Source organism: Perca flavescens, chromosome 21, assembly GCF_004354835.1.
Source record: "Perca flavescens isolate YP-PL-M2 chromosome 21, PFLA_1.0, whole genome shotgun sequence".
Taxonomy (NCBI): Eukaryota; Metazoa; Chordata; class Actinopteri; order Perciformes; family Percidae; genus Perca; species Perca flavescens.
This window is the reverse complement of record NC_041351.1, coordinates 10,571,997-10,599,497: the sequence shown is the minus strand read 5'-3', so window position 1 is coordinate 10,599,497 and position 27,501 is coordinate 10,571,997. Positions and strand designations below refer to the sequence as shown.

General features: G+C 41.8%; 1 protein-coding gene across 2 annotated transcripts in view; it reads left to right on the top strand.

Annotated features, from left to right (window-relative positions):
- Positions 1-27,501, top strand: part of dock1 (dedicator of cytokinesis 1) — a 194,072-nt gene that overhangs the window by 73,937 nt on the left and 92,634 nt on the right. For both annotated transcript variants that reach the window (XM_028567274.1, XM_028567273.1), the window contains exons 26-27: positions 2,363-2,490; positions 4,165-4,260. In XM_028567274.1, the coding sequence (XP_028423075.1) occupies positions 2,363-2,490; positions 4,165-4,260 (224 nt within the window). The remainder of the gene's footprint in view (positions 1-2,362; positions 2,491-4,164; positions 4,261-27,501) is intronic.

Genomic DNA, 27,501 nt, shown 5'->3' with positions numbered 1-27,501 from the left:
TAGAAATTTAGACTTATTTATTAATTTTGTACAAACATCTCCCGCATGTTGTTGATGCATTTTTGAAGTTTTTTTTTCATTTTTGAAGGTTTTTTTCATTACACAAACAAACACTTTTACAGCAACTTTGTGTGTTGATCTGTGTCATTTGTTTAACATATTTACAAATGATTGATTGATGAATAAGACACAATGTTGAGTTGATCATCTATGTTCATAGGTGGCACTTTGCATGTCCTCCGAGTGTTCACGTGGGTTTCCTCCAGGTCCTCCATTTTCCTCCCACCATAAAGACATGCATGCTAGCTAACTCCTGCCATTGCCCTCGATGTAGGTACTTGCTTTACAACTGGAGTTGGCCAGATTAGGGCTGCCCACTGCTCCTAATTAAGTAGGATGGGTTAAATGCAGAGGATATAACTCCTCTTATGTGTAAATGTACTTGGCAAATAAAGGAAATATTATGTTATTAAGTAGGAGCTTCCCTGTAATAATTTTTTTAATTATTATGTTATTAAATGCCATTCAGAAGGAGGCCAGCAGCTATACGAGATCTCCTAGATTGCTACAAGAGAATCATTGCGTAATTGCTGCACCAATCAATGCCTGAGTCATAAAAAAATTAATTAAAAATTCTCCAGGAGTCTTTATTGGTTAAATTGCTAATTACTATGTAATGCATTAATTACCCTTTTATTAAAGAGCCTGATCGTGGTCTCTATGTGGAGCTCTGGCTTATGGTTTATGGTTAATTTGAGTAATACTGTTTTGCTGTTTTTTCTTTGTTTTCTTTTTGTTGTTGCATGTTGAGATGAAGGTATCACCTTTTCCTTTCTTCATCTATGTTAATTGAATAAGTCCATACTGCTCAATTTTACATGTAGTTCCTTTAGAAGGGGTCAGGGAATATATAACACTGAATGCATTTCATGCTTAATACCTCTGGGTTGTGTGTGTGTGTGTGTGTGTGTGTGTGTGTGTGTGTGTGTGTGTGTGTGTGTGTGTGTTAGTGTTAAAATTGGGAATTTTATTTTGTCTCAGTTGATTGGCTTATTAAAGCTGTAACTATCTGAGATTGTATTGATTGTGAATTGAAATCCATTGCTCAGTGGCCCTTTTTAAAGCAGCGGTTTTCTCCATCATGTCTTTATAAAGATTATTTGAAGAGTACTGCAGTCCCATTAGTCTGCCACTGCATCGGTGATGATTTCGCTCAGTGTGCTGCTCTTTTGTTCTCGTTCTTTTCTTTTAATATGAAATTAATATCCGTACTCCTTTGTTAATATAAATTAATATCAGTACTTTGTGTTTGGGAGACAATGTCAGCACACTGCATGAGGTCATTGAGAGGTGTTTTATTTCTAACGTCTTTTCTTTTCTTGCAGACGGGTTATCAGTTTATATTCTATTCACCAATCTTAAAGATATTTACTTAACCCCCCTAACGGATACTCCCCATCTTTTTATTGAACCAACCTAACTCCAGTATTTGTCCCTAGGCTTTAAATATGACCCCCATACACATAGATCACTAAGATTGAAATCAGAAGGCTTAATAAAAAATATGATAATTTTGTGGCAGACTGCCTTAGGTTTATCTTCTATGAGAATACTCTCTGGCTTATCTCTGCTGTCCTCCATGTCCAATTGCCAACCAAATTCTCTACCCTCTGCATATGGAAATTCACTTTTTGATGTTGCTGTCAACATCAGCCAAACTTGAGGTTGGTCGCATGTTGTGTTGAATTAATTGCAACTGTTACTTTGACAGAGTTAGCAAGAAAGTGTTTCTGCTGCCTTTACTTGCTATTTTAGGTGCAATAGGGACATAAAGAATACATGATTCTTTCATCTCTACCAATTTTTTCCCCCTGGAAAAATGTTTTATCGAACATGCGTATACTTTATCTTTTCAAAATTACAAGGCTTGACATTAGCAGTAGTAGGTTAAGTGCTTTGATTAAGGGCACCACAACAATGGTCAATATTGGAGAAAGATCAATATGGCAATTTATTCTTACTTGATATTTTAAGCCAGGTTATTTTTTTATTTTTATCTTTTTATTGGTTGTCCTATGACAATGTATATGGCTCTGATTGACTTTTGTTCTGACATTCATGCTGATGCACTGTGACTACTCCAAGGGATTTAAGAAGATTTTGCCTCATCCAGTTTAATCAATACAGTCATTATGTGCATTGTTTTAATTTAATCCTCTGAGCTATGAGGAAGCCATTAACAAGCTGCATGCGTCTTCATCGAGTGTTTCGAGAGCATATGCTGTTCTGCCTTGTGTGATCCATCATCTGCTCCCATGTATTGAACGACGTTGTGTGTGTGTATTTGCTGGTGTCCCTACAGATTGCCGAGAGATCCTCCTGCCGCTGATGACGGACCAGCTGAAGTTCCACCTGGAGAAGCGTGAGGAGCCCAAAGCTTGCTGCCAGCTGCTTAGTGACATCCTGGAGGTGCTCTACAGGAAGGATGTGGTAATGAACACAACTCTCCAGCTTTATGTACATTTATTTCTCTCTGGGATAATTAATAGCATAACAAGGGGATCCAGAAGTCCCTGCATAAAGAAGAAGCTGTTTGGACTGTGGTTATTTTTCTGAATACCTACTAATCAGTGTGCTGTTCTTAAGTTATTTTATTGCCCTGCATGCCCTGGCAGGAGCACCTTTTACAGCACTGTTAATTTACTAACCTGTAGAGTTGGCCTTGCTCGGTAATTCATTGCTCAGTGTGGCTAGAAGGCCATCTTCAACATCATTCAACAACGTGCTCCAACAACATGTTGATGAACTCTTTACTACATGGTAAATCAGTCACAGAGCCAGTTATGTAGACAGTCAAAGCTAATGTTTTGTTTGTTTTTTTCCTCATTTATCGGTTAATCTATTAATTGTTTTTCCAATTAATGAATTCATTGTTTAGTTTATAAAGTGGCAGAAAATAGCTTACCATTACAAGTTCACATCCCTCACACTCAGGTATCAGCCTCAGACCTCAGTACACATATAATAACACAAACACACACGCACAGACACACACACACACACACACACACTCTCAGCTGCTTCACAAGTGTGTTTCAGCCTCTTCCATGCCCAGACTCCTGATGTCCTCCCTCAGGCCCTCAGACTCCCCTCGCCATTGATCACGACGGCCTCGCCTCCCACACTCCACTCTGCTCAATATTATCTCCCACTTGCTCTCCCTTTCACACTCCACTCTGCTTTTGTGCTGCATCCTCTCCCTGCCCTGCTCTCTTTTATACCTGCACTGTATGCTTTCATAGACTTCCATGCACATGTAGACATGGAAGGGAATCTGATTTGTCCACGTGACTTTCAAAGTTAAACAATTATACTTTAGGAATAAATATCTAATTGTATATTTAAATAGATTAATAAAATAAAAATCATGACATGTGCTTGGGGGTGTAGGACTTTTATAAAGGGCCCAGAAAAAACCCAGTCTGGGTCCGTGTTTTCACGAAAGATGTGCGTCACACTTGCTTTTGTGAATATTTGTGTGTGCGTATGTGCACAGACCTGAGTGCATGAGTTCCTCAACCGCAGAGCTGTGTAAATTATTGAAAGTTTAGGTTGACGCTGCAGAGCTCGGTCTGCTTAGAAGATTTCCCCTACAGACGGGTAGAGACCGGGAGAAACAGCCCTGCGCTAACTCAAACTCACTAATAAGCAGGTCCATGGGAAATCATCCCACTTATGACAACGGTACAACTGCTCCATAGGTGTTTCCCCCTCCAAATGCTAGGGTTCACAGTGTATTAATCATTATGGCTGCATTGTCGTATTTGTCAGGTCTCTTAACAAAAGTATCTTCAGAGTTTTAAGTTTTTTGAAAGCGGTATTAAATATTATTATAGCAGTATTATTATTGTGTCATATCTATTGATAAAGTACAACATATAATTGGTTTTGTATTGTCACCAAAAGCAGTAAAGAAGCAGTTTTAGTTAATAGGAATTTATTGAAAACATGTAAACAAATTTCAGTGAATATTGGTGGAAAGTTGATCCATGGACCAAGAAACAAGCGGATTTTTGGTGATCTGTTACTGTGTGTAATTCGTGAAATTAAAGGACGAATCCCCTTGTTGTGGGAAATGTAAGCAATAACTGTATTTCTTCACAGGGTCCCACCCAGTGGCACGTGCAGATCGTCATGGAGAAGCTGCTGAGGACCGTTAACAGGACGGTCATTTCCATGGGCCGCGATTCCCCTCACATCGTAAGTTTGTCTGATTCTCTACAACTGTTAGCTGTATACCCACAACTAGCTCTCTTTAGTTCTGTTTTTTTCTTCTTGTTATCACAGACCGACAGACAGACAGACACACACACCCCAATTTAGAGGCCTCTGTACCACAACCACCTTAAGAGCACATGATCCGTGATTTGCTCTCTGCGCACCGCTAGGTACGAAGCAGAGAAAAGCGCAGAGAGCACAGCGCAGGTATTCGTCATCAAAGGTGGCAAGGAAGCTATTTCCCATTGCTAGGTAACGACAGCTGTTATCTCATTGGTTGCGCTTTCGACAGGTCAGCGGCAACTAGGTCAGAGTTGAAATAATTTGAACTTTGAGCGCAGTGCAAAGCGACAAATCTGCTCTCCCAATAGGAAAGCAATGGAACGGCCTGTGCAAAGCGGTTTTGCTGCCCATCATGTGTAGGCAGCTTTAGTAGTACGGAAGTCGGACAACCTCCGAGTACCCATATCTCATGCATCGACAGCAGTGAAAGCTGTAGTAACATACAGTTATAAGCACTTTGTCTTATTTGTGTCTCACTAAATCTTGTAAATCTTAAAAAAATTAAAATCCAATTGTAAATGGAACGCATTCAACTCGGGTGTGACGTCAATCCCAGCTCCAGCTTCCGAGTTCCGAGGTAAATGGAACGCACTATAACTCCCACAGGCCTACAGCAACTCCAATTCCTTTCTAAAGCTATCATTAAAGGTAAAGTCTACCTTGGCAGAATGCTTTCACACCACCTCAATCTAAAGGCCGTTTTATGGTTGTGCGCAGGCTCCACGCAGAGCTTTCGCCATAGCCTACGTAAGTGACCTGATGTTTATACTTATGCTCTGGTGTGTGCATCGAGCCGGCGTGTGTGTGTGGGGTGTGTGTAGAGCGAGGGAGAAGTGAGAAAGTGACGCCGATTAGCTCCGGAGCGAGTAGCGACTGTAGAGTCATAGTGAGAGAAACAAAGTGTCTCCCCTGTGTTTTCTGACCACGGTGGGAAATCTGTAGCAGGAAAAGTTAACCCTCTCCTTGATTTCATGTTGTTTATGGAGAAGGAGAACCAGGAAATGAGTCAGGGGAAATGCCAACGCTACCAAGCCACGGCTGAGCGTCGCTGCGACGTGTAGTTACATTTTTCGAGAGGTGCACGTCAGGATATAGCGTAGGGTCCGGCGTAGATGCAGAGGGGTCTGCAGGGGTACGCTGTCGATTCTACGCAGAAGCATAAAAAGGCCTTAAGAGTGGGTTTAATCTCCTCATATCTTTCTCCAGCCAGTTGTTTGTGTGCCGATCTGTGTGTCGTTTCACAATATTTTCTGATCCCTCGCTTATTAGACCATTTTTGATACTCTGTGCTGTTATCTAATCACACAAACTCTGTACTGTACCCCTTTCAGTGCCGTTCAGCATCCTTCTCTCAATCATTCTCTCAGCAGGAGCTTGTTTGCAATTAATGCACTTATCAGTCATAGTATAAATATGCTGTCTGCCTTATTTCCGTGGCCTTCAAAGTCAGAGTCCAATGAATGTCAACTTTTGTATTCTCCGTCTTGTATTCTTTCATTCTATTAGAGCTGCATGTAGCTTGTGATGTGACTTTGAAAGTGAGACTTGGGTAATAAACATATATAGTTTTTATGCAAGGTTTTATGATGGAGGAGATAATTTGAGGGCACTTTAAAGTACTTTGACATCTCACTTCAATACAGCAGAGTGATGAGAGAAAGATTTTCTCTGTCTTTGAAGTATGAATAGGAAAACGGGGAGTCGTATGATACTGTCTCATTATATTGATACTGTTACTGGTTGGTGTAGCATCCTTTCTCCTTCTGTCTCGGGTTATTTATTGTGTGTGTATGCGCACAGCACCCTCTTCCATCTGGGTAGCAGCAGGAAACGGCATCACCCGTTTAAATGGAAGCTTATCTGCTTTTATTACCAGTCACTGAGGCACACCAGCAGAGAGTGATTGGAAAAAAAGCCAACAGTACCCAGAGTTATCACACACTAATCATCCAGTGTGTGGTTGTGAGCGTGTGTTTTATCACCATGTTATAATACGTCCGCAGCACTCATCCTTTGTCCACTGTGTCCTGTCTTACCCTCTTCTTAGAGCAGGGATTCTCTAGCTGTTCCTCTGTTCCATCTCTCCCTCTGTCTAAAGGTATTTTAGCAATGCACCAAGCTAATTGCGCAAATGGTGAGCCCTCTGTTGTGTAACAGATCGCCAGCATGCCTCGCACTGCATAATGTAAAGCTTTTGAAACTGTGAGTTGAGCCGAGGTCTCCCTGCTGCCCATTCTCTCCCAGCCAGCTGTCTGGAGGGGTCTAGGACTCCCACTAACTCTCCCTCCCTAGCTCTCCAATCCATCCATTGTTAAGCCAGCGATACAGGCTCTGCACCGTCCTGCCTGGCTCATGCTCAGAGAGTTTTGAAAAGTCGGATTTGCAAAAGAGGTTGTACGCTGCTAGATATCCTTCTGCTCCTGCCATTTTTCCTTTGTTATTTTTCACTGCAGTTTATTTTGATCATGTACAGTATTTCAGAAATGGAACACACCTACCACTTTGTCTAAAAGGCTATCAACGCTCCTGAAGGCAGCACACGCAGGCCTCTTCTCTGCTGAATTACACTAAGTGCATCCATTTGAGCATCCCCCCTGTGGTGTAGGTGCAATGGCGTTCCCTGCTTCCAGCAGTGGCTGCTGAATGGCACGAAAGCAGACCAGCCTCCTTTCTGGTTAATGAAACTGCTCTACCCATGACCTCCTGTGGCTATTGAAACTATCTACTTTGTATACATGTGCTGCAGCTGCCCTCTATTTTATTTCTCTCCCCTAAATACAGCTTGCTTTTATTGTCCCTACTGACGCCTACCTTTTGTCAGCTGCCGCCTCTTGAGCTAACTAGCCACTGTACTTGATTGCCTTGACAAGTACCAGCATAATCGTTGGCATCAGTGTGCAGTGTCCTTTTACTCAACGGGAGTTAGAGGTCACATCAAAGCCTTGTCTTTTTAAAAGAACTATGGCTCTTTCACTCAAACACTGTACATTATATAGTACCTGGGGACAGAAGCTGTATTTGAAGCAGCTCACCAAATCTCTACTGAATGATCAATAAGGTTGGTGTGAATTCTTAACAGCTATGAGACCTAGTTAGCGCTGCTGGAAGGGTCATAGCTTTCTAATCAGAGGACTGTTGTTGCTGCTGCTGGGCATTGCTGCCTGCTCTGCAGGCAGATTGTGCACTGCTGCTCACACAACACTGCAGCCAACCGCCGACATTGTTCTTCTGAGTGGCAGCCTCTTACATTTAGATTTATGCATTAATCTTATACTCTGTCTCCCTCCTCTCTCTCTTCTCTTTTTTCCTCTCTCATGGAGGTGGTGGACATGAGAATGATCACAGTGACGGCTTGGGGGCGTCAGTATTGTTGTGTGTTGTCACTGCAGTGCTATGCCCGTTAGCAACTTACACTGCATCGCCACACATTTGCATCATTGGAAATCCCAGCGGGCTGTATCTTTATATTCATGTCCACACTCGCACAGGTTGAGATGAGCCCTTACATACATTTATATTCGAATGGTAGCAGAAACATTTAGGCTGTCCCTGCTGTCAGTTCTACCTTTATGCCCTTGAATTACATTTTCCCTCTAGTTTTAAGCTTAATCCTTGCAGACACACATGGGTAGGAAGCTCCAGCTAGAAAAATCGGTGTGTTACACACTTGTTTTCTGCTTTTAAAGTTCCAACCAAATCAATGAAACAAACCTTTGTTTTTCTTTGTCTGTCATGCTAGCAATACTGCCCATTGCATATTTTGTTATGCATTGTCAGAAAACACCTCAAATGAATTCTATGGTATACCTAACAGACCTGAGGATATATTGGAAACATTGTAAGCTTAACGTTAATGTTGTCTAAATGACCTATTCAACTTTTCATAGTTGTAGGTTTGAGGACTAACTCACAACAGGTTGTGGTGATAGTTGGCTGCAGTGCTTCGTCGTCATCCTGCCGATTTTCCTGCAGTGTGCAGAGGAAATGGAGTGGAAAGCTGCAGGGGAAGGACTTGTGCTATTGATTGACAGTATGGAGCTGACCGGCTAATAGGGACTGAAGCTCGTTCTTTGCCGAATGTACTCACTGACCGAATATATTGCAACAAAGCCTTCTCAATGACGTCTATTCAGATCTGAATCCTCCCTGTATCTATGGCTCTCTGTATCACTCACTCTCTTTATCTCTGTCTTTATATTGTTTTCTGTCCAAATATTTCTCTGAGTATCTCCTTGCTTCTCTCTCTCTGTCTTCTCTCCGTATCCTTCTCTCTCCTGCTGGCCAGACTGCTGCAGAGCTCTTACAGAAAAGAAGCATAGTGAGATATGGCACTGCATCATAATGCCTTAAATGTGCACTTATCACTCACTCGCTGCACCTCTCCTCTCCTGTGCTGAAACTTTGACTGAGCGTACTCCTGGGTTTATTGACCCTGCGACAACTCATGTCATACGTGTGCTCTCTATCAACGCTGTGTGGAAACCACTAGACTCACGTGGGGATGCTCACCACTGTCAAACCACAGAGGACTGCGGTTAAGAGGTGTAAGAATGTCAGACGTGAACCTGCACTGGTTGTCTTGTTTGTACCCTTAGCACTCTGCTGTAAACATCCACCCGGGGGAAGTCCTGTGGAGATGGCCCTGCTACGGATGGGGGGGGGGGGTGGGCAGGCAGGCAGGCAGTGTTGCCATTGAGCAACATTGGTTCTTGCAGCTTTATGCATCCTTGTGAGGGTGACTCCGATCTCTGGGGCATTTACTCAGAGCTTTGTCCCCAGTTTACCTCATGGTTTCACCTCATTGCTGGTCTGCGGCAACATCAGGCAGTTGCATGCACGCACACATAGGGTTTTAAGGCAGGTTGACTGTGTGCACCAGAAGCCCTTTGCTGCTTATCCCTCTGTTTTATTCTGCTCTCGTGTTGTGCCGCCCCACTACTTCAAAGAACTGCAAGCCTGATTTTAGGTGCAAGATTGTAGAGTTGATTGTTTTGCATACAAACTAAGCCTAAGTGAAATCCTTAATTACAGGGCTGGTTCACAAAATAACATATTTCCTCACATAGTAGTGTTTATCACAGCATATAGTTTTAGTTTTGTTTGCCCAAATGTTGAGATATTTGTCTCTTGAGATTTCTGCTGACACATCATTGCAATTTGAGGTGAATGACATTTCACTCATGGTGCTCACAGCATTGAAAATAATTACATTTATAAATTTCAAAAGCAAGCATATCTTAACAGAAACTTGATAATTTAGACCTCACAATCCTTAACAAATGTAATATTAACTGCTTGATACCATCAGAGATACCTGAGAAAATATATTTTTTTGTACTTTGGGTGAGCCGACCCTTGAACTGGTATTTGCCTTGATGAAAGTAACAACCTATGCAACTCACTTTGGTACGCAAATGATAATCAGTCTTCTCTAGACTTTGAGAGCTCCGTAGATGTCTGTTTTTATTTTTCATATTTTCTTCTTTTAAAAAAAAAATAACAGTATAAAATACACAGTATTGCACATATTAAATCAATTGCACTTCATTAAGGTACAGATAAACAACTGTTTCTCTCTTGATGCTACAGCAACTACGGAAAGAAACCTACTCTGCATGTACAAGAGTGGAGGTGTGAGTCACACATAGCCAACAGGAAGCAGCATGTTAGAGCTTGTGAAAGTCAAACCAGTGATTTCTTGTAGTTTGCAAGTTATTGTTGTGACAGTAAATAAAGATGCTTCTTTTATGCCCTTGAAACCACTTTGGCGCATTTCCTATCTTTTGCGGCAGTGTTTTGGGGTTTCAGAGTGACTTCGGTTTCATGCCTCTGCAGGCGCTGTTAACGTAATGTTTTCTTTTAGATTCTGGCTGCTTTCCCACTCATTAAAATGGTATCAGCCCTATTTGATGCTATACAATATATATTTATATATAGTAAATGCAAATATTATTTTGGCTGTACATAGTCTCTGAACCCTGAATAGAGCTACTACATGAGTTTTTACTTTACAGTTGAATAGATGGGAAGCGATGAGCAGGAGCTAGTAATAAAACAAAGGGTGAGGGGGAAAACCAAACCAAACTTCTTTGTCATTCTCTTTAAAAATGTTTCTTTAAAAGCTAGAAAATATCCTGCAAAATCCGATTGTTGTAAAAAGCATGCAAGGCTACACGCCTGTCACCCTGCACTGTAGAAGCCCTGGTTGTGATCAGAAGTGGCACATTCAGTCTTTCTGGCTTGGTTTCAGTAGCTAATGAAGTAGCTGATGCAGGATACTGCAGCAATACAATCAGAGCTATCTTCTGTTACCGCTCACATGTGCTAAGAACCAACAATTATTTATTATACTTGGTTTTGTGACTGAAACAATAAAGTATCTTTAAATGTAGTTTTCTGTGTGTTGAGCCAGAACACTCTATAGTTTTATACTGATGAAGTTTGATTGCCTAGACTTACTTTAGAGTATTGGGTTTCAATGAGCATGTGCACTGTGAGGTTAGTAAGAACTAAGTTTAATGTATAAAGAGGAATTAAGAATCAGAAATGTTCCTCCTATGCACTGTCGTTTTTTTTTTAAATGCACAGCCCCCGTCACTGCAGCTCAAAGGAATATATCCCACTAAACCTTAAAGTGAATGTATATAGATATATATTTAGATAGAAAAAATTACATTGACATCTAACTTTGCAAATGTTATTAAGAAAATAAGTGTTATTTATTCATTCTTTACTTCAAAGTCAGTTGATTCAAGGAGACATTTTAGAGATGGATAGAAAGTTGATCATAGAACTCCAATAAATATCTCTGACTTCTTTGTCCTTTAAGTCTCTTCTTTAGATGTTATGAACGTCTTCAATCAGTCATGGTCAGTAGGTGATCTACATGTGTGAGTTATTACTCAAAATAGTTCTTTTTAATTCCTCTGGAGAAAATGTATCCTGAACAGTGTTAATTGTGCTTTGCAGTACGATGATATGCTGTCGATGTAGTAGACCTCAGAGCATCGTGGGTGAATTGCCAACCTCTCCTGGAGGCTGGGAAGAAAGACAAAGTCCCAACTGGTGAATAGAAATGTGACGATCACTGAACCATTATCATCGAATAGGCCCACGTAGACGTCAGCTAGAAAAATATATGCAAATAGACAGAGGGATATCAAATTCATCTTCTCACCTTGCTGATCTCCAAATATGTTGCCCTGGTGTAATTTCACACCCTGTTTGAAGAAATTAGTTTAAAATAACTCAGAATCCATTTTTGGTAAGCATGACATTTTGAATTTTCCATGGAATCCACACTTGTGTCCCATTACACATCCTGTCATCTCTGAGAAGGGGCTCAGTATCCAGTGGTGGAGCTCTCCATTAATACTGGTTACCAGGTCTGCAAAAAGCCAAGGAGATGTGATAAAACAGAAGATGATGGATAAACCGAACGAAAATGGACGACCATCCGGAAACATAAATCCTGTGCATCAGTAGTGGGGAGGCGGTCCTCTGTGTTTTCACAGGAACCAAAGTTTCCAGCGAGCATGCTTCTTGGAGTCCGCTTTGGACTTGCGTTTTGGGGTGGATGTGAAGGCCTCCTGGGGGTAAGGCAGGGAGGCAAAGTGGCCGTCCTCCGTAGGGCAAAGCCTCATCATCAGCGGCTGCAGCTTGTCCTCCTGCTGCTTGAAGTCAAGCTCCACACTGCAGCAAAAAACAGAGACGCACGATCAGCTCAAACACTAGCTAACTGCTTTATTAACACCACCTCATCCACATGCTATTACAATACATTCTATATATAAGCTATTATATATTTGTATTGTACTTTAGTGGAAAGCCTCTCTGTTTTCTCATTTATATTACTGCTTGTATTCATTTACTGTTGCTGCTTGTTGCAGTCAATGCAACCGAAACACTGTCTTCTTATGAGTCCCATTAAAGCCTACGATGTTACAATAATCCCTGTCATTTCCATGTAGTCGGGCTCAACAGATGTACATTGCTGGGAGAAAGCCTGACATTGGATGTTCTTCACCTCTCGCCGTTATTGGGGGTTAATGCCGCCTAGGAGGGTTGTGATTGGGTTAAAGAAATGCAAACAAGCCAGTGCGTCTTTTTCCCCTATCCAAGAATAGATAGGTGGTTTAGCTAGACCATACTCCTTATTTTGAACCTGCCTTTACTTCTTTGAACAGGCTGCAAACCTAGCCATTATTTGAATACTGGCTTTAATTTGAATTTACCATGTATATTCTTCCCTCATCGACACTAAAAACCACTCTGGTTTCTCTTCACGCTTCTTTTAATCTTGACGTGTTTTGACAGCCATAATCCGTCTCTAATAATATGAAGCATCTACGTTTTGGCCTGTTGTCATTGACCCCCGCACAGGCATCTGTCACAGCATTGCTAAAGCAACCTACCTTTCTTGCTTACCCCATTCTTATTTCCCAGTAAAATCTCGTCTATTGTTTTTGTTATTTGCATTCTCACAGAGATTCATAAAGCAAGAGGGAAGCCAATTTGTATTTTTCCCAGTGAAGAGTGCTGGGTCACTGGAGAGGGTGTTGAACCAAAGATCATTTGCTTTTCTAAACTGAGATCAGAGTCTGGGTATTGATGTAAGCCTTTTAGGATTTTAGTTTATATCGTGTTGCTTTGATCCCTGCACAATATTACAACGTCAGCTAAAGGTAATGGGGATGCAGAATGAATTAATATGTGGGATTTTGTACACAAACAGTCTTTTCCTTTTAGTTGTACTCCAAGTTTCCTCAGGGTGCTAGGGGATTTATCCGGACCAGCCATCATTGTAATCCCACGCCCGCGCACATCTGACTACTAGGTTCTGCTAAGTGAAACTCTGATTACAGCCTTAGCTGTGGTAAGTGTAGAGGGACTTTAATCTGCTAAACCTTCCTCTAGCCACTAGCCTAAGTCTGGCTAGTGGGGACTCTGAGCGAGAGACTTGCATAATGGCAGCAGGATCCACTTCATGAATACTGCAGTTTGCTTGGCTTGGTGCTTTACCGTTTACCATTGTGAGAGATTATGCAGTGGTAAGGCGAGCTGGGATCTGATTGAAATACAAGGCATCTGTAATGATTGTCTGTTGCTGCTTTTTTAAGAGATTTTTAAAGAACGACTGCATAATATCTTCATTGAATAGAATTTCATCACAAAGTATTGGATGTTGGTTATGATTAGTATTACACTAGAGGTGAGCTGTAGGTGCAGATTATTCTGGCTCCATCTCAAAGCCCAGCCAAATAATAATTTCCAGACCATACACAGGAGGATTTGAAGGTGGGACAATTTCAAATATGGTGTCACATTAAAATACCTCCGTCTTAACTATGTACATTGATGCTTGATGTAAGAAGGTTGTCTGACAGTGACTCAAGTGAATGTTGGGTGCTGAACCAGAGACACTCAGCACTTTGCATTTGTTTGACTCAGGCCTTTGCACAGGGCCAAGAACACTGCAGCATTAGCAATAAATCACAGGCTGTTAATTAAATTGTTATAAGTCCTCTTCACTTTGTGTGAAGTCTGTTGGAGTTTGTGTGTTTGCATGCAAGTTTGACTACATGCGGAAACGGTTGCATTTGTGTATCAGTAAATTAGGCTTTGTTCACTTCCAGCCTGTTTTGTGCAGCGTAACAAACTATAATTAATGACAAGAAGAGTTCATGTAGTGCTGATCATGCACCATAGGTCACTGAAACTGACCAATGACCGCATATTTCCACATCTTGTTTAATTTGTGAACCAATATTTGTAAATGCACTCAAACCAGAAATAGACTACAACTAGAAGGCAACAATGAATTATTTGCAATACAGTTTGGTTTGTTCGGAGAAACCTTGCAGTCCTTAAAGCAAATGTTTAGCCCTGCGCTCGTAATGACTATGTATTGATTGGCTGATAATTCCTTTTTGACCAATAGCCATATACATTTGTCCTGAGTTGTCTCAGTCAGCTCAGTAACATCTACAAAATGAAATGTATTCTTTGACTGCAGCTCTCTTTAGTCAAACTATTTAAATTCCTGCTAGCATACAATTGGTTGAAAATTCAGCAGCCAGGCTTTTAGCAGGAGCCTGGAAAATAGACCATATTACTGCCTTTTTTTTTTACCCTGCACTGGCCTCCAATCAAATTTAGAATGGATTTTAAGCTTTCTCGTTTCATTATTTAATTGAGCCCTCCTAGCCCCCCTGTGTACACCCCAGAATGTACCCTCCACCTTCTCTCATGGTTATTGAACTGTTGCGGTCAGAGTACTGAACTACATGTGTGAACACAGCCCTCAGCGTCATGATGTATAATAAGTTCATGATGCCTTCTGAAGTCAAACTCTAGATCACATATTAAACCTAATTCATGGGCTACAAAATTAACAGGCTCTTGCAGCTCAAATAACTGTAGTAACACAGCATCAAAGGATTCTGTGATCATTGAGAGATCAATGTGTGTTTTAATGAGTGGTGGTGTCACACTTTAGGTAAAAAAAAAAAAAAAGTGTGCACAGTATTTCATTTTGCCTCCTACTTTTCAAGGCACAATCCCCGAAGTGGAACGTACTTATTAACCTTGGAGTAGATATTGGTGTTCACCTGCATCCCTTTCTAACGTTAAATGTAACCATTTTTTAATCTCAGAGATGCTTAAATGTATTACATCAAGTATTATATCAAGGTGGTCTGTTAAATAAAGAAAGAGGCTTTAAACAACTTTTTTTCACATATGAAGTAGTACTTGTTTAAGATTAAGAAATATCACCATCACGGTTAAGAAAAACAAACACGGCTGGTACAGTGATGTAGCAGTGATATGTTTAAACCTCAGCTGTAGAGCCAGATCTTGAGTAAAATGACCAGGGTTCAAACAACATTGTGAACATCGCAAGGTTGAACACCGGTTTGTGCTTTTTGTCTACTTTTGTGTGTCAATCCCTCCCTCTCTGCCACATTTCTTGTCAGATCCCATGCTACACTATACAGTCAAACACAAGTGTCATGACATGATTTTCAAAAGATAAAAGTTTACACTTCCATCTAAGCTCATACGCAATTTCCAGCCTTTATTAAACATGTTTACTTGCCTCATCTGATATGTTTACGCATTGTTAACACCACTAATTCCGCTTGCTACCATGCATGTGATGTCAGATTATAAATCATTATTCAGCTGCAATCATTTGAGTGCCCTTTCAAGTTCACATGTTATCTGTATTGTTGAGACTAATAAGTCTCCATAGCTGTACTGTATTCAGACTAAATCCTTAAACACACTCTCGCAAAGATCCTCACAAACTGTAGATTCATGATGCTATGAACAGTGGTCCTGGTTATTGTTTATTTTATCTTGGCTGGAGCAATTTTCTTTAAGCTAAATCTATTCTTTAATTTAATTTGCTACTCCTATCAAAAACACAGCTTTCAATCTGCCAGGAGAATCAAACAATCAAGAGGTAAAGTGGCCTTAGTGGATTAGGAACAGCATAGCAAGAAAATGTAAATGTCACTGAAAAGAAAGGGGGGAAAAAAATTAAAAGATAATCTTCTCATCTTTGAAACATACTCCAAAGTCCTTTTAATAAAACATTTATTAGTTTCTACCCGTCCCAGTTATCAGTATCTCCTTATGAAACTGCCACTGGCCCTGCTACGTCGCTCCACATTTAGATTTTTAGCTGAAAGTGAATTTTGTTGGCATTTTCCTGTCCCCTAGCTGCAGCTCCCATGGGTGAGTTGTTGGATCAGAACAAATTGAAGAAGGCACTTTGGACCTTGTCAGTCTTTAACCTCTCCTCCCACTTGTTCTGACTCTTGTATTGTCTCTCTCTCTCCCTCACTCCCACTCTTTTGCTGTCATGTTCCTGCTCTCTAAAAAGTGTATACTACATACAGGGGGGGAAAAGAAACTCAACTCATTCATCGACATACACCTCTCACCTTTACCCCACTTTAAACGTCTGTGAGTCTTTATCTCTCGCCCTCACCTTTGTCCTCTCTCGGCCTCCCTGTTTCACATTCTCTCCCTGCTTTCCTTTTTGGTGCCTTATCTTCCCCGAATGTGAATGTGCTCTTCCTGACTGTCCTCACTGTCCCTTCACACTGTCTTTCCTACCGAGGATCACTTTTGTAGCTATGGTAACCATCCTGCCACCATGTTGGAAAACATCATTATGCTTGCACAAAAAGAGATATCTTCCCCGAGCAGAGTCGTGCGGCAGGACAGCCTTGCTGCTCAGTTTATGTTATAATGTAATCATTTTTTCATCCTTTAGCAGTGCTAAATTGATTTTCATAGCTTTGCATAATAGATTAGATTTGTTTTTCTTCGTTTTAAATACCCATTTTTTTTTTTTTTTTTTATATTGTATTATTTGCACTGCACAGTTTTATTCAAAGAATGTTTTACAATCAGATAGTGAGTTTAATGATCAGCTGTTGCTGAATTAATTGCAAGACTTGCAAGCTAATGACAAAATTGGACTGATGCGAAATAACTATAGTCCATTGTGAACCCTCATACCCAGTAGTAGGGACCTCCCCAATCGCCTTCCTTAATCACACAACTACTTAAATGTATCTCCCTATGTAATCAGCACATTAGCCCATATAAATGCAATGTGAGGAAAATTAGATTACAGGGTTTTTGCGTCGAGACACATCACGACTTAATGCCTGTGGTTTTGAAATACGTGGAATGCATTTCAAATCCCCAGCTTTTTGGCACCATCCTGTCCGTCTCATCGTCTTTCCACCCAGCCTCTCTCTGTGTTTGTCTCTCTGACTTTTTTCCCCATTGTTCCCCACCTTTCTCAGTAACAGATATTACATCACCTGGCAAGAAGGAATGGTTTGCAATTATCTCTTCATCCCTTTCTCACCTGTTCTGTTTCAATGTCATGCACGTTGTATTAAGCATTGAAACCCTGGGTTCATTTGAACACGCACTTTTAGCTGTTAGGAGCACACAACGTATTCTGGAGAAGCCGAGGGAAAGTTATTGAGGGAGGATAAAATAAAGACTGAGTGAGTTTAAGATGGGCCTTGAGATGATGCTATATACCCTTGGACAAATTGATCATGCTGAAGAGTGCATGGCTGGCTCCTTATTGGGCTGCGTTAAAATGATTTATGGACCCATATGTCCATTCTGGTCATGAGACCAGCTACATCATAAACACAAGAGTTAAGGGTTTGGCCATGGCACAAAGACACGAACATACTCACAAAAAATTCTAATAGATTATAGACCGCTATCCTTCCCATGTACAATGTGTGTTCCTTCATAGCTCTGCTTCCTATCCTCCTATCCTGTGTTCCTCCACCTCCAGAGAGGTTGTTTTCATGGAGATCTAAGTAATTAGATTGCCATTTAATCCTCCTGCCTGTGTGAATACAACTGCTATATTTGATTCTGTGTCCAATCAACACAATTTACCATGCCAAGCGAGTCTCTTAAAGGAGAACTCGGGTCGATTTAACAGATTTCAGACATCTCACTTAGATATTTCTGCCCTTTTATCAAGTTGCACCGGCACAGTTTATCAAAAACGTGCCTTCTATGTTGTATTGAGTTTCAGTTTTCTGCACTTCCTCCATAGATTAAGCATTTCAATTGATTGTGGCCCATCTAGGAAGCCAAATGTGGAGTTTTGATGTTATTATAGGGCCTGTTTGAAGACAGTTGTCATTTTGTGTGCATGTTTAGCACCAACCATGTCTAGGGACAACTCTGACCTGACTTCGCCTGTGACACTTTTATATTTTAATATAATAAAATAAATATAAATCAGTTTCTTCCAGGGGATTTTGAAGCGCAGGTCAAAAAAAATCTAGATAAGACAGATATGTTGGACAACTCACTGACATGTACAGTATGTATAATTGGCTCATATTCAAATGAGCACACTTAATCATAGCTTTTATTGCAACCTGCATTTTGCATATTTTAAACCCTCATTGGGAATTCAGGTCATGGCAATGTATAAATGGAACACCTTTCCCAACACACCAGTGATGAGTATAGGTACACTCTGAGCTGCCAGGAATATCTTGACAAAAAGAACCCGTAGAATGGAATTGCTCATATTTTGTGAATTTAGACATGTTATCACAATGCAGTTTGTGCTCACAGCTTTTGAGTCTGCAGAGGCTGGCACAGCAAGGCAAGCACAGTTGGTCTTTACTCAGGCTTGCAAAGATAGAGGCTAGGTAGACCAGAGGGAGCGGGGCCTTCTCTTCCCCAGGGCCAAATCACACAGAGTTTCCATTAACCATGTTGCTGACTAATTTACAATACCAGGCGAGCTCCCATCTCAGCAGTCTGGCCTATGTCATCCATCCTTTAACCCGGTACTCAACCGATTGTCTCTTAATTCCCCCATGCCATGTTGTGCTCTTCCACTGCCCTTCACATCATGTGCCATAAATCATAAATCTCACCTCACTTCATCTTGCAGTCATTGAATTGTTGTAAAAGCGACCGTTCTTGTTGTCCACCCTGCAGCCATGCAGGGGTCCTGCCGCAATTTAAATACACTGCTTTGCGACATGATGCTCAAACATCAGAGGGAACAGAGCTGTGCCTTGCTCATTCATTTTTAGGAACCAATTGAGGTTTGGCCAAAGGCTTATCAGTTATTGAGAGCAGTAGATAGAAAAGTATTTAAATGGCTCTTCAGAGGTGAAATGCAGACTGAGTGGAACTGCAATGTCTACTAAAAACTGTTTTATCGATCATTTCTCACCCTCCTACTCCTTCTCATCTTTTTTACCGTTCCTTTTCTTTTTGACAGTTAAAATCATACCTTTTCTAAGCACCAAACGGAAAAACAGCCAGACACATACACATATGCACATACAAGTTGTATCATGTAATTCTAACTGGTAGCAAAGGGCCCTAATGGAGCCTGCAGACTGTCAGTCTCACTGTGTATTAAAGAGGAAGGCTCAAGCCACACGGAGGTATTAGGACCTGCCAGGCTCGGTCTGAACTTTGGGCTGATCCCACACAGTTTGACATTAGGGCTTTATGTGTTTATTTTTTGTTACATGATTAATCTACTGTATGGAATTTCATCTATAAACTATGATCAGGTCACGTCAAATACAATACTTTGGTTTATGACCCAAATACCTGCAAAACTAATGACTTTTGATTTGATTCTTGTCAAACTATTCTTGCTAAACTATAAGATGGTGACCAGGGTAAGGATTATACCTGCTTAACATCAGCATGTTAGCATTGTCCCTGTGAGCATGTTAGCATGCTGACATCAGCGTTTAGCTGTTTTTGATTAATCTGTGATGCGTTTACAGTAATCTTTAAAATGTCAAAAAAGTATTGATGAATACTTAGCACAAGTTCTGAGAGCCCAAAAGGACCACCTGTCCACAACTAAAAGAGATTTATTTAACAGCAAATCCGAGAAGCTGGAACAAGACATGTTTGTCACTTTTTTTTTTAATAGGCTAATGAAACAATTACTTATCAAAAGTGATGCCAATCAATTTTCTGCCAACCGACTAATCGCTAAATCAACTTCTTATCTCTGAATCATTTCACACATATAAAGACATAGGCTACACATGGGCAACAAAACCTAGGCAGCAAAGTATTTACACATAGTTACACACACGTACTGTACATTCATAGAGAGAGAGCTGTGTACTTTGGTAGACTAATGACTTTGGACTCACGTCTGTACTGGTTGTCAAATCAATTTAACTGAATTTGAAAGTACGCAGAGGCTCAGTTGGCAACAGCACACAGTGATGATATTTCATGATGCTTGGATGGTAATTCATTTCACCTTTTGTGGTCCTGTACTCACTCATTCTTTACTATGTGTCCTCTCTGCTTTTCAACCTTGTACCTTTTTTCTCTAAATCTTGCCAACTCAACAATTCAGTGAATGAAGGGGTGTGAACGGACAATGGGAGAATCAGACAAAGTATAATGTATAGATTGAGAGAGAGAGAGACTGTGTGTAAATGCCATACATCTCCTCATGTGCTCACTAACAGCATCCACATTCATCTTTCCTCTTCCCCTCCTAGTCTCCACCATCCCTTTGCCACCTGTTCACTTTCCCTCAAGGAGAAACGACAGGGCACACTTTCCCTCAAGGAGAAAGCACAGGGCACATTTGGATCATTGTGTCTTTGAAGAGGAATGGCCACTAACCTGTAAATAATGCATGCACTGTTCCGGCATGTGTCGCAGTTGGCCGTGTCCTGTCCGGTTCGATAGGAGAGTCTGCGGGGAAGATAAGAGTCGTGAATGAGTAATTACAGGACTTGTTAAGCTGCTCCCCAACACCTTCCTTTCTCATCTTGTTTGTCATCCCTCGTTAGCAGGACCCAAGTAAATGAGGGTGACGAGGAGTCACGCTGCCCTCCTGAGTGGCCTGTGTCCGGCAGCCAGGGCAATAGGAGCAAAGTGTCGGCCATTAGCTGTGGTTGACTGATTTGAGGTCAGATAAGGCAAAGTGGGACACAGGATGAGTTTGTGAGCTGCAGTTTTTAAACAAGGACTTGTGTCAGAATTGTTACATTACTTTACAATTACATTACACATGCTCATTAAATAATACAAGATTAAATTATAATACAATAGGCTGGGCTGCAACTAATGCTTTTCATTATTTATTATTCACTTGATAGTTGTTTTTTTTTATATAAAATGAGACACAATTTCCCAGAGCCCAATATGACATACTTCCTCTACCTTTTCTTAATATCAAGCCTATTTACTCATACTGGAGAAATCCTACCATTGATGAATCCACTCTGTACAAGATAATGTTGTAAAACACACAGTGAGAGTTATGTTAAGTATGGATATTTTTTATAACCATTTATTTTCTGAAAAAAAAAATGGTTATGAGATGGGTCCTCTAAGCACATCAAATTTGACAGTTTTGCTGAGGACAGCAGCCCTTTGGCTTTATACAGTCTTAATTTCATTGTGAAATTGATTCACCAAATTCACATTCAAACCTATCAATATCCTATTATATTATAGCCTGTGTCCTTATACCGTTTTATTATGAGTTGCCAATGAGATAAAATATTGTCATCATTAACCAAGCTCCCATTATAGATTCCTGTTTCTCACGAGGCAGCTAAAGACCAGGTAACGGCCCTGAATGGAACTACTTGGTTAAATGCTTCAAAGGCTCAATGGCTTTCTTATTGGATTAGCTTGTGGAAATGTGTGTATTGATCGACAGCAATAGTTTCCCCTTATAATTGATTATACAGTACATGGAAGTACTGTGCACTCACTTCAACAATGACAGAAACAAGAAGGAAATCCTCTCCTGGTTGGTTTTTATGGTTATGATCTAAACTGCTGCATCAACAGAAACAGTCTTGTAAACCCAGTACAACTGTCAGGCTTTTTCCTGTTATTTACTAACGGTGGGAATCACTAGAAGCCCCACGATACAATATTTTCACGATATTAATATATATCACAATACGATATTATTGCGATTTTGAACATATTGCGGTATCCTGTGATTTATTGCACAACTCACTTAACTGCACAATTTACCAATGACTGAAGTATTGCATTGGTCGACGGGTATCAAGTCTGTGGAACTGACTTCGAAAAGCACACTCTATGTCGAAAGGTCAAGTTGTTTTGGTTTTATTTGTCCAGGTTTTGAGATATCAATTTAGGAGATTTATGCCTATACCCCATTATAACAGATGTCAAGGGAATTTAATTTGAGATGCTCACAGCAGTGAAAAACTGCAGCAACACATCTTTCAGAAAACAATGTCCTTGTTACGCTGGACAATCTGCAGACCTCAGTTTGTCAACTGAAAATAAACTATTCACAGTGAGGTCTGTGGATTGTCCACAGTAATGAGGATACTGTTTCTGAAGGGAGAAGTTGCTGTTGAAATTGAGTTCTCAATTCTTTTAGCACCACAAATAAAATTTCATTTACCTACATTGTATTGGGCTCAAGGCAGAAATCATTGTAACATTTATTTTTTTGTCATGAAAGAATAAATGTTCAATACAAACACTAAATCAAGGTTTCTCAAATGAACATCGCTAAAGTCACTGGATTCCTCTTCTTATTGAAGTTGATGGGTTGATGTGCTTACTTTCACATTTAGTTCTTGTGTGTAACAGACATTTTTCAATTCTCTCTAAGGGACTCTTGTCCTGCTGCCCATAAAGTCTGGCACCAATAACAATTAAACTGCCACCATAAATTTCCTCTCCTTATCTACTCATTTCGGTGCTATATGCTCTGACAGGTTTATGAGAGGTGTTGGTATCAACATTGTTATTTAAGGCTGATGCCGAATGAGGTAATGGGGAGAGTCTAAGAAGAGGATGAGTGCAGTGATACAGGGAAGTTTGCATCCATCCATCCATCCATCCATCCATCCATCCATCTATCTATCTATCTTCATCCGCTTATCTGGTGTCGGGTCGCGAGGGTAGCATCTCCAGCAGGGGACCCCAAACTTCCCTTTCCCGAGCAACATTAACCAGCTCCGACTGGGGGATCCCGAGGCGTTCCCAGGCCAGGTTGGAGATATAATCCCTCCACCTAGTCCTGGGTCTTCCCTGAGGCCTCCTCCCAGCTGGACATGCCTGGAACACCTCCCTAGGGAGGCACCCAGGGGGCATCCTTACCAGATGCCCGAACCATCTCAACTGGCCCCTTTCGACGCAAAGGACCAGCGGCTCTACTCCGAGCTCCTCACGGATGACTGAGCTTCTCACCCTATCTCTAAGGGAGACGCCAGCCACCCTCCTGAGGAAACCTATTTCGGCCGCTTGTACCCTGGATCTCGTTCTTTCGGTCATGACCCAGCCTTCATGAGCATAGGTGAGGGTAGGAACGAAAACTGACCGGTAGATCGATAGCTTTGCCTTCTGGCTCAGCTCTCTTTTTCGTCTGGCGGTGCGATAGATTGAATGTAATACCGCACCCGCTGCGCCGATTCTCCGACCAATCTCCCGCTCCATTGTCCCCTCACTCGCGAACAAAACCCCAAGGTACTTGAACTCTTTCACTTGGGGTAAGGACTCATTCCTTACCTGGAGTAGGCACTCCATCAGTTTCCTGCTGAGAACCATGGCCTCAGATTTAGAGGTGCTGATCCTCATCCCAACCGCTTCACACTCAGCTGCGAACCGATCCAGTGAGTGCTGAAGGTCACAGGCCAATGATGCCATCAGGACCACATCATCTGCAAAGAGCAGCGATGAGATCCCCAGCCCACCGAACCGCAACCGCTCCCCACCCCGACTACGCCTTGATATCCTGTCCATAAATGCTACAAACAGGATTGGTGACAAACCTGGAGGCCAACCCTCACCTGAAACGAGTCCGACTTACTGCCGAGAACCCGGACACAGCTCTCACTTTGGTCGTACAGAGATTGGATGGCCCTGAGAAGAGACCCCCTCACCCCATACTCCCGCAGTACCTCCCACAGTATCTCCCGGGGGACCCGGTCATACGCCTTTTCCAGATCCACAAAACACATGTAGACCGGTTGGGCATACTCCCAGGCTCCCTCACTCTCCTTCACTCTCCCCTTGCGAGAGTGAAGAGCTGGTCCGTTGTTCCACGACCAGGACGGAATCCGCATTGTTCCTCTTCAATCTGAGGTTCGACTATCGGCCGAACCCTCCTTTCCAGCACCTTGGAGTAGAATTTACCAGGGAGGCTGAGAAGTGTGATACCCCTGTAATTGGCACACACCCTCTGGTCCCCCTTTTTAAAAAGGGGAACCACCACCCCGGTCTGCCACTCCTTTGGCACTGTCCCAGACTTCCACGCAATGTTGAAGAGGCGTGTCAACCAGGACAGCCCCTCCACACCCAGAGCCTTGAGCATTTCTGGACGGATCTCATCAATCCCAGGGGCTTTGCCACTGTGGAGTTGTTTGACTACATCATTGACTTCCACCTGGGAAATTGACAGTGATCCCCCGTCATCCTCCAGCTCTGCCTCTAACATAGAGGGCGTATTAGTCGGATTCAGGAGTTCCTCAAAGTGCTCCTTCCACCGCCCTATTACCTCCTCAGTTGAGGTCAATAGTGTCCCAACCTTACTGTACACAGCTTGGATGGTTCCCCGCTTCCCCCTCCTGAGGTGGCGAACAGTTTTCCAGAAGCACCTTGGTGCCGACCGAAAGTCCTTCTCCATGTCTTCTCCAAACTTCTCCCACACCCGCTGCTTTGCCTCTTTCACGGCAGAGGCTGCAGCCCTTCGGCCCTTTGGTACCCTGCAACCGCCTCCGGAGTCCTCTGGGATAACATATCCCGGAAAGACTCTTTCTTCAGTCGGACGGCTTCCCTGACCACCGGTGTCCACCACGGTGTTTGTGGGTTACCGCCCCTTGAGGCACCTAAGACCCTAAGACCACAGCTCCTCGCCGCAGCTTCAGCAATGGAAACTTTGAACATTGTCCACTCGGGTTCAATGCCCCCAGCCTCCACAGGGATGCACGAAAAGCTCAGCCGGAGGTGTGAGTTGAAAGTCTGTGAAGTTTGCAGCTTGAATTAATTGTAATTTAGGGGCTTGCCATTGGAGGGGGGGACAGTACAGCACAGTGGGGAAGTTCAAGGCCGTTTTCACTTTCCACCCGGGCAAGGTGAGCCACTTATAAGCAGCCGATGGGGTACGCGGGCAACTGGGTCCAATCCTTTGAACAACTCAGCCTTATGCTCTCTATCTCTTGCCCTCATGCTGTTTAGATCTCTTTCTCCCTCCATCTCTCGTCCCTCCCCACCCCTCTCTCACACTGAGTTGATAAGAGAGCAGATCTTATTTCGGCAAGCCTTCCTGTGGAGAGCGAAGCCAAAAATGCCATTAAAAGTATATTTATCCACCCTACCCCCTTTGTGCTACTAGGTAAACTCTCCCAAAGGTCACTGAGTGGGTGGGAGTCCAAAGACATAACAACATGCACACATACACATAGTTAATAGACAGACTAGCAACAAGTGCCCATGAGCGTGATTAATTGGGTCTGGCCTGCCAACACTGGCTGATGATGCAGCAAATTTATTCCTGGGCTTTGTGCTCATGGATGCAACCAATGATGTACTGCATCACACCCTTCACACTTGGTTGTATGCCCTGGGCAGGGCTGAATCTGAGGGATATATGTGAGTGTGTGCTTATATGCATGATGTGTGGTGACATAAAGCAAACTCCTTTTTTTTCCCCCAGCAGCTTGGTAAAAGCTGCTCATACAATCTATAAAGTTCTAACAATACAGTAACCAAGGAAGATGTAGCTTCACCTTTCCTTGTTGCTCTCACTTACTTTCTTTCACATGCTTGCTTTCTAGTGGTTTATCCCTATAACTGTCTCGGTGAGTAGCAAAGCGAGATAATGTGTTTTGGGTGTTCAGGGTCTGGAAGTCCTGTTAATTTTCTGCATTGATGATGTTAAGTGACTCATCAGTACAAGATAACAGTGGAAGGACCACAAAAGTAATGTTAGAAAACATCCAGATCATCGAACAAAAGTGAAAGGTACAAGCCTTAACTAAACACGACCAATCACAGAGCCTAAAATTTACCTTCATCAGTTTAAATTAGTTGTAGTTGTACTGTAGTTGGTGGTTTGTTCTCAATTGCAATGAGGAAGTGGTCTGAATTTGCAGTAGTTTTCATTTGCGCCCCTGACTGGTTTCTACACCATTTAAACTTGACTTGGGTTTCTTGGTTTCTGTGTTGAGGAACATTGAGGATATCATAAAAAGATTTCCTTTTAAAATTGGAATTTAAAGTGATAAAAATCACTTCACAGACCAGTGCTTCCTCCAACTTTTCAACTGTTCTCTTTCTCAGTCTTTTTCTATTTTATACACTTGTTGTCTTTCTCCTGAGTTCACACAGTAAGCATCCATGGCCCAATCAATTTAGATCAATGAAAGATTCCACTCCTTTTTAAGCTTTTTTTATTTCTTTTTTTTCTTTTTTGTGTGTGTGTGTGTGTTTTGTGGAGGGGGATTGTGCTTTTTATTCTCAGCACATTAGCCATTGAATTTCAATTTGTGCCTGAGCAGCATGTCATGAACACACACGTAGTGATGAATGCACACAGCGTTGCTTTTCCTTCCATGAAAAATGAATGTCATATAACATAAGCAGTTATATATCAGTTGTAATTGCACTCACGGTTCACCTATATCCTTTCGGCACTCCTATTTGTTGTGTCAGTGACATTAATGTAAGGGGAGCATGAAGCTAATGCAGTGTGACTAAAGCAGCATTAGATTTTTAGCTTGGCTCGATTAAAAAAAAATGGAAATATGTACAGAAAGACTGTGCTTGTATAGAAAAAGTAGAGGTTCAGTTGCACTCAGATGGATTACAAGAGGCTTATATTGCTCACTGACTTTAACTAAAAGTAGGCTTTTGTAATCAACCTATGGAAAGACAATGTGATTGTTTCTTTATGAATGTGACCAAATGGCACCATTAAACAGTAGTGACTAGCTTTTATTTACAAAATAGGTCTCTCTCCTCTTTCCCCCATCTTCTCTCCCACCTGCCACTTTCGACACATCTGATAAGCCAGATGTGTTTGACAACAGAGAAGATGGCTCCCTATGCTGCACCACATGTCCGCTTACTTTTTCCCCAACACACTTTTATGAGTTTGGTGATAAGGAGATTAAGGCTGTCCTGTGCAAGATTGAAGGAGGATAATTGCTTTTTTGGATGGTGTAAACTAACACTGTTGTAAGATCTGTTCCTTGCTCAAACCCTGTTGAATAAGTTGTCGTTCAGTCAAGTTGCTATTGAGAGTTGCTTTTATACACTTTAAAGCATTTGTGGTTGTGTGGCTATATATTTGACAGGTGTGTCTGTGTGGTTAATTCCCACAGGGTTTGGACTCCAGGTTGGTATGATGTTGATTATAAGGATTTTCTCACTCCATACCTCTCCACAGTGCTGGTCAAAACAGATAGGTATCTGAGTGCCGAGCCCCAGCAATTCACTCAACAAATTGGCCATTTTGTTTGCTTTATCCCTTTGGATAGACAATCCTCTATTTCAGCAGGCTTGATGCTATCTGCAGCCTTTTTGTTTATACTCAGTATCCATTGGACAGTAAATGACTTTTTCACAGGCCATGGCTTTTTC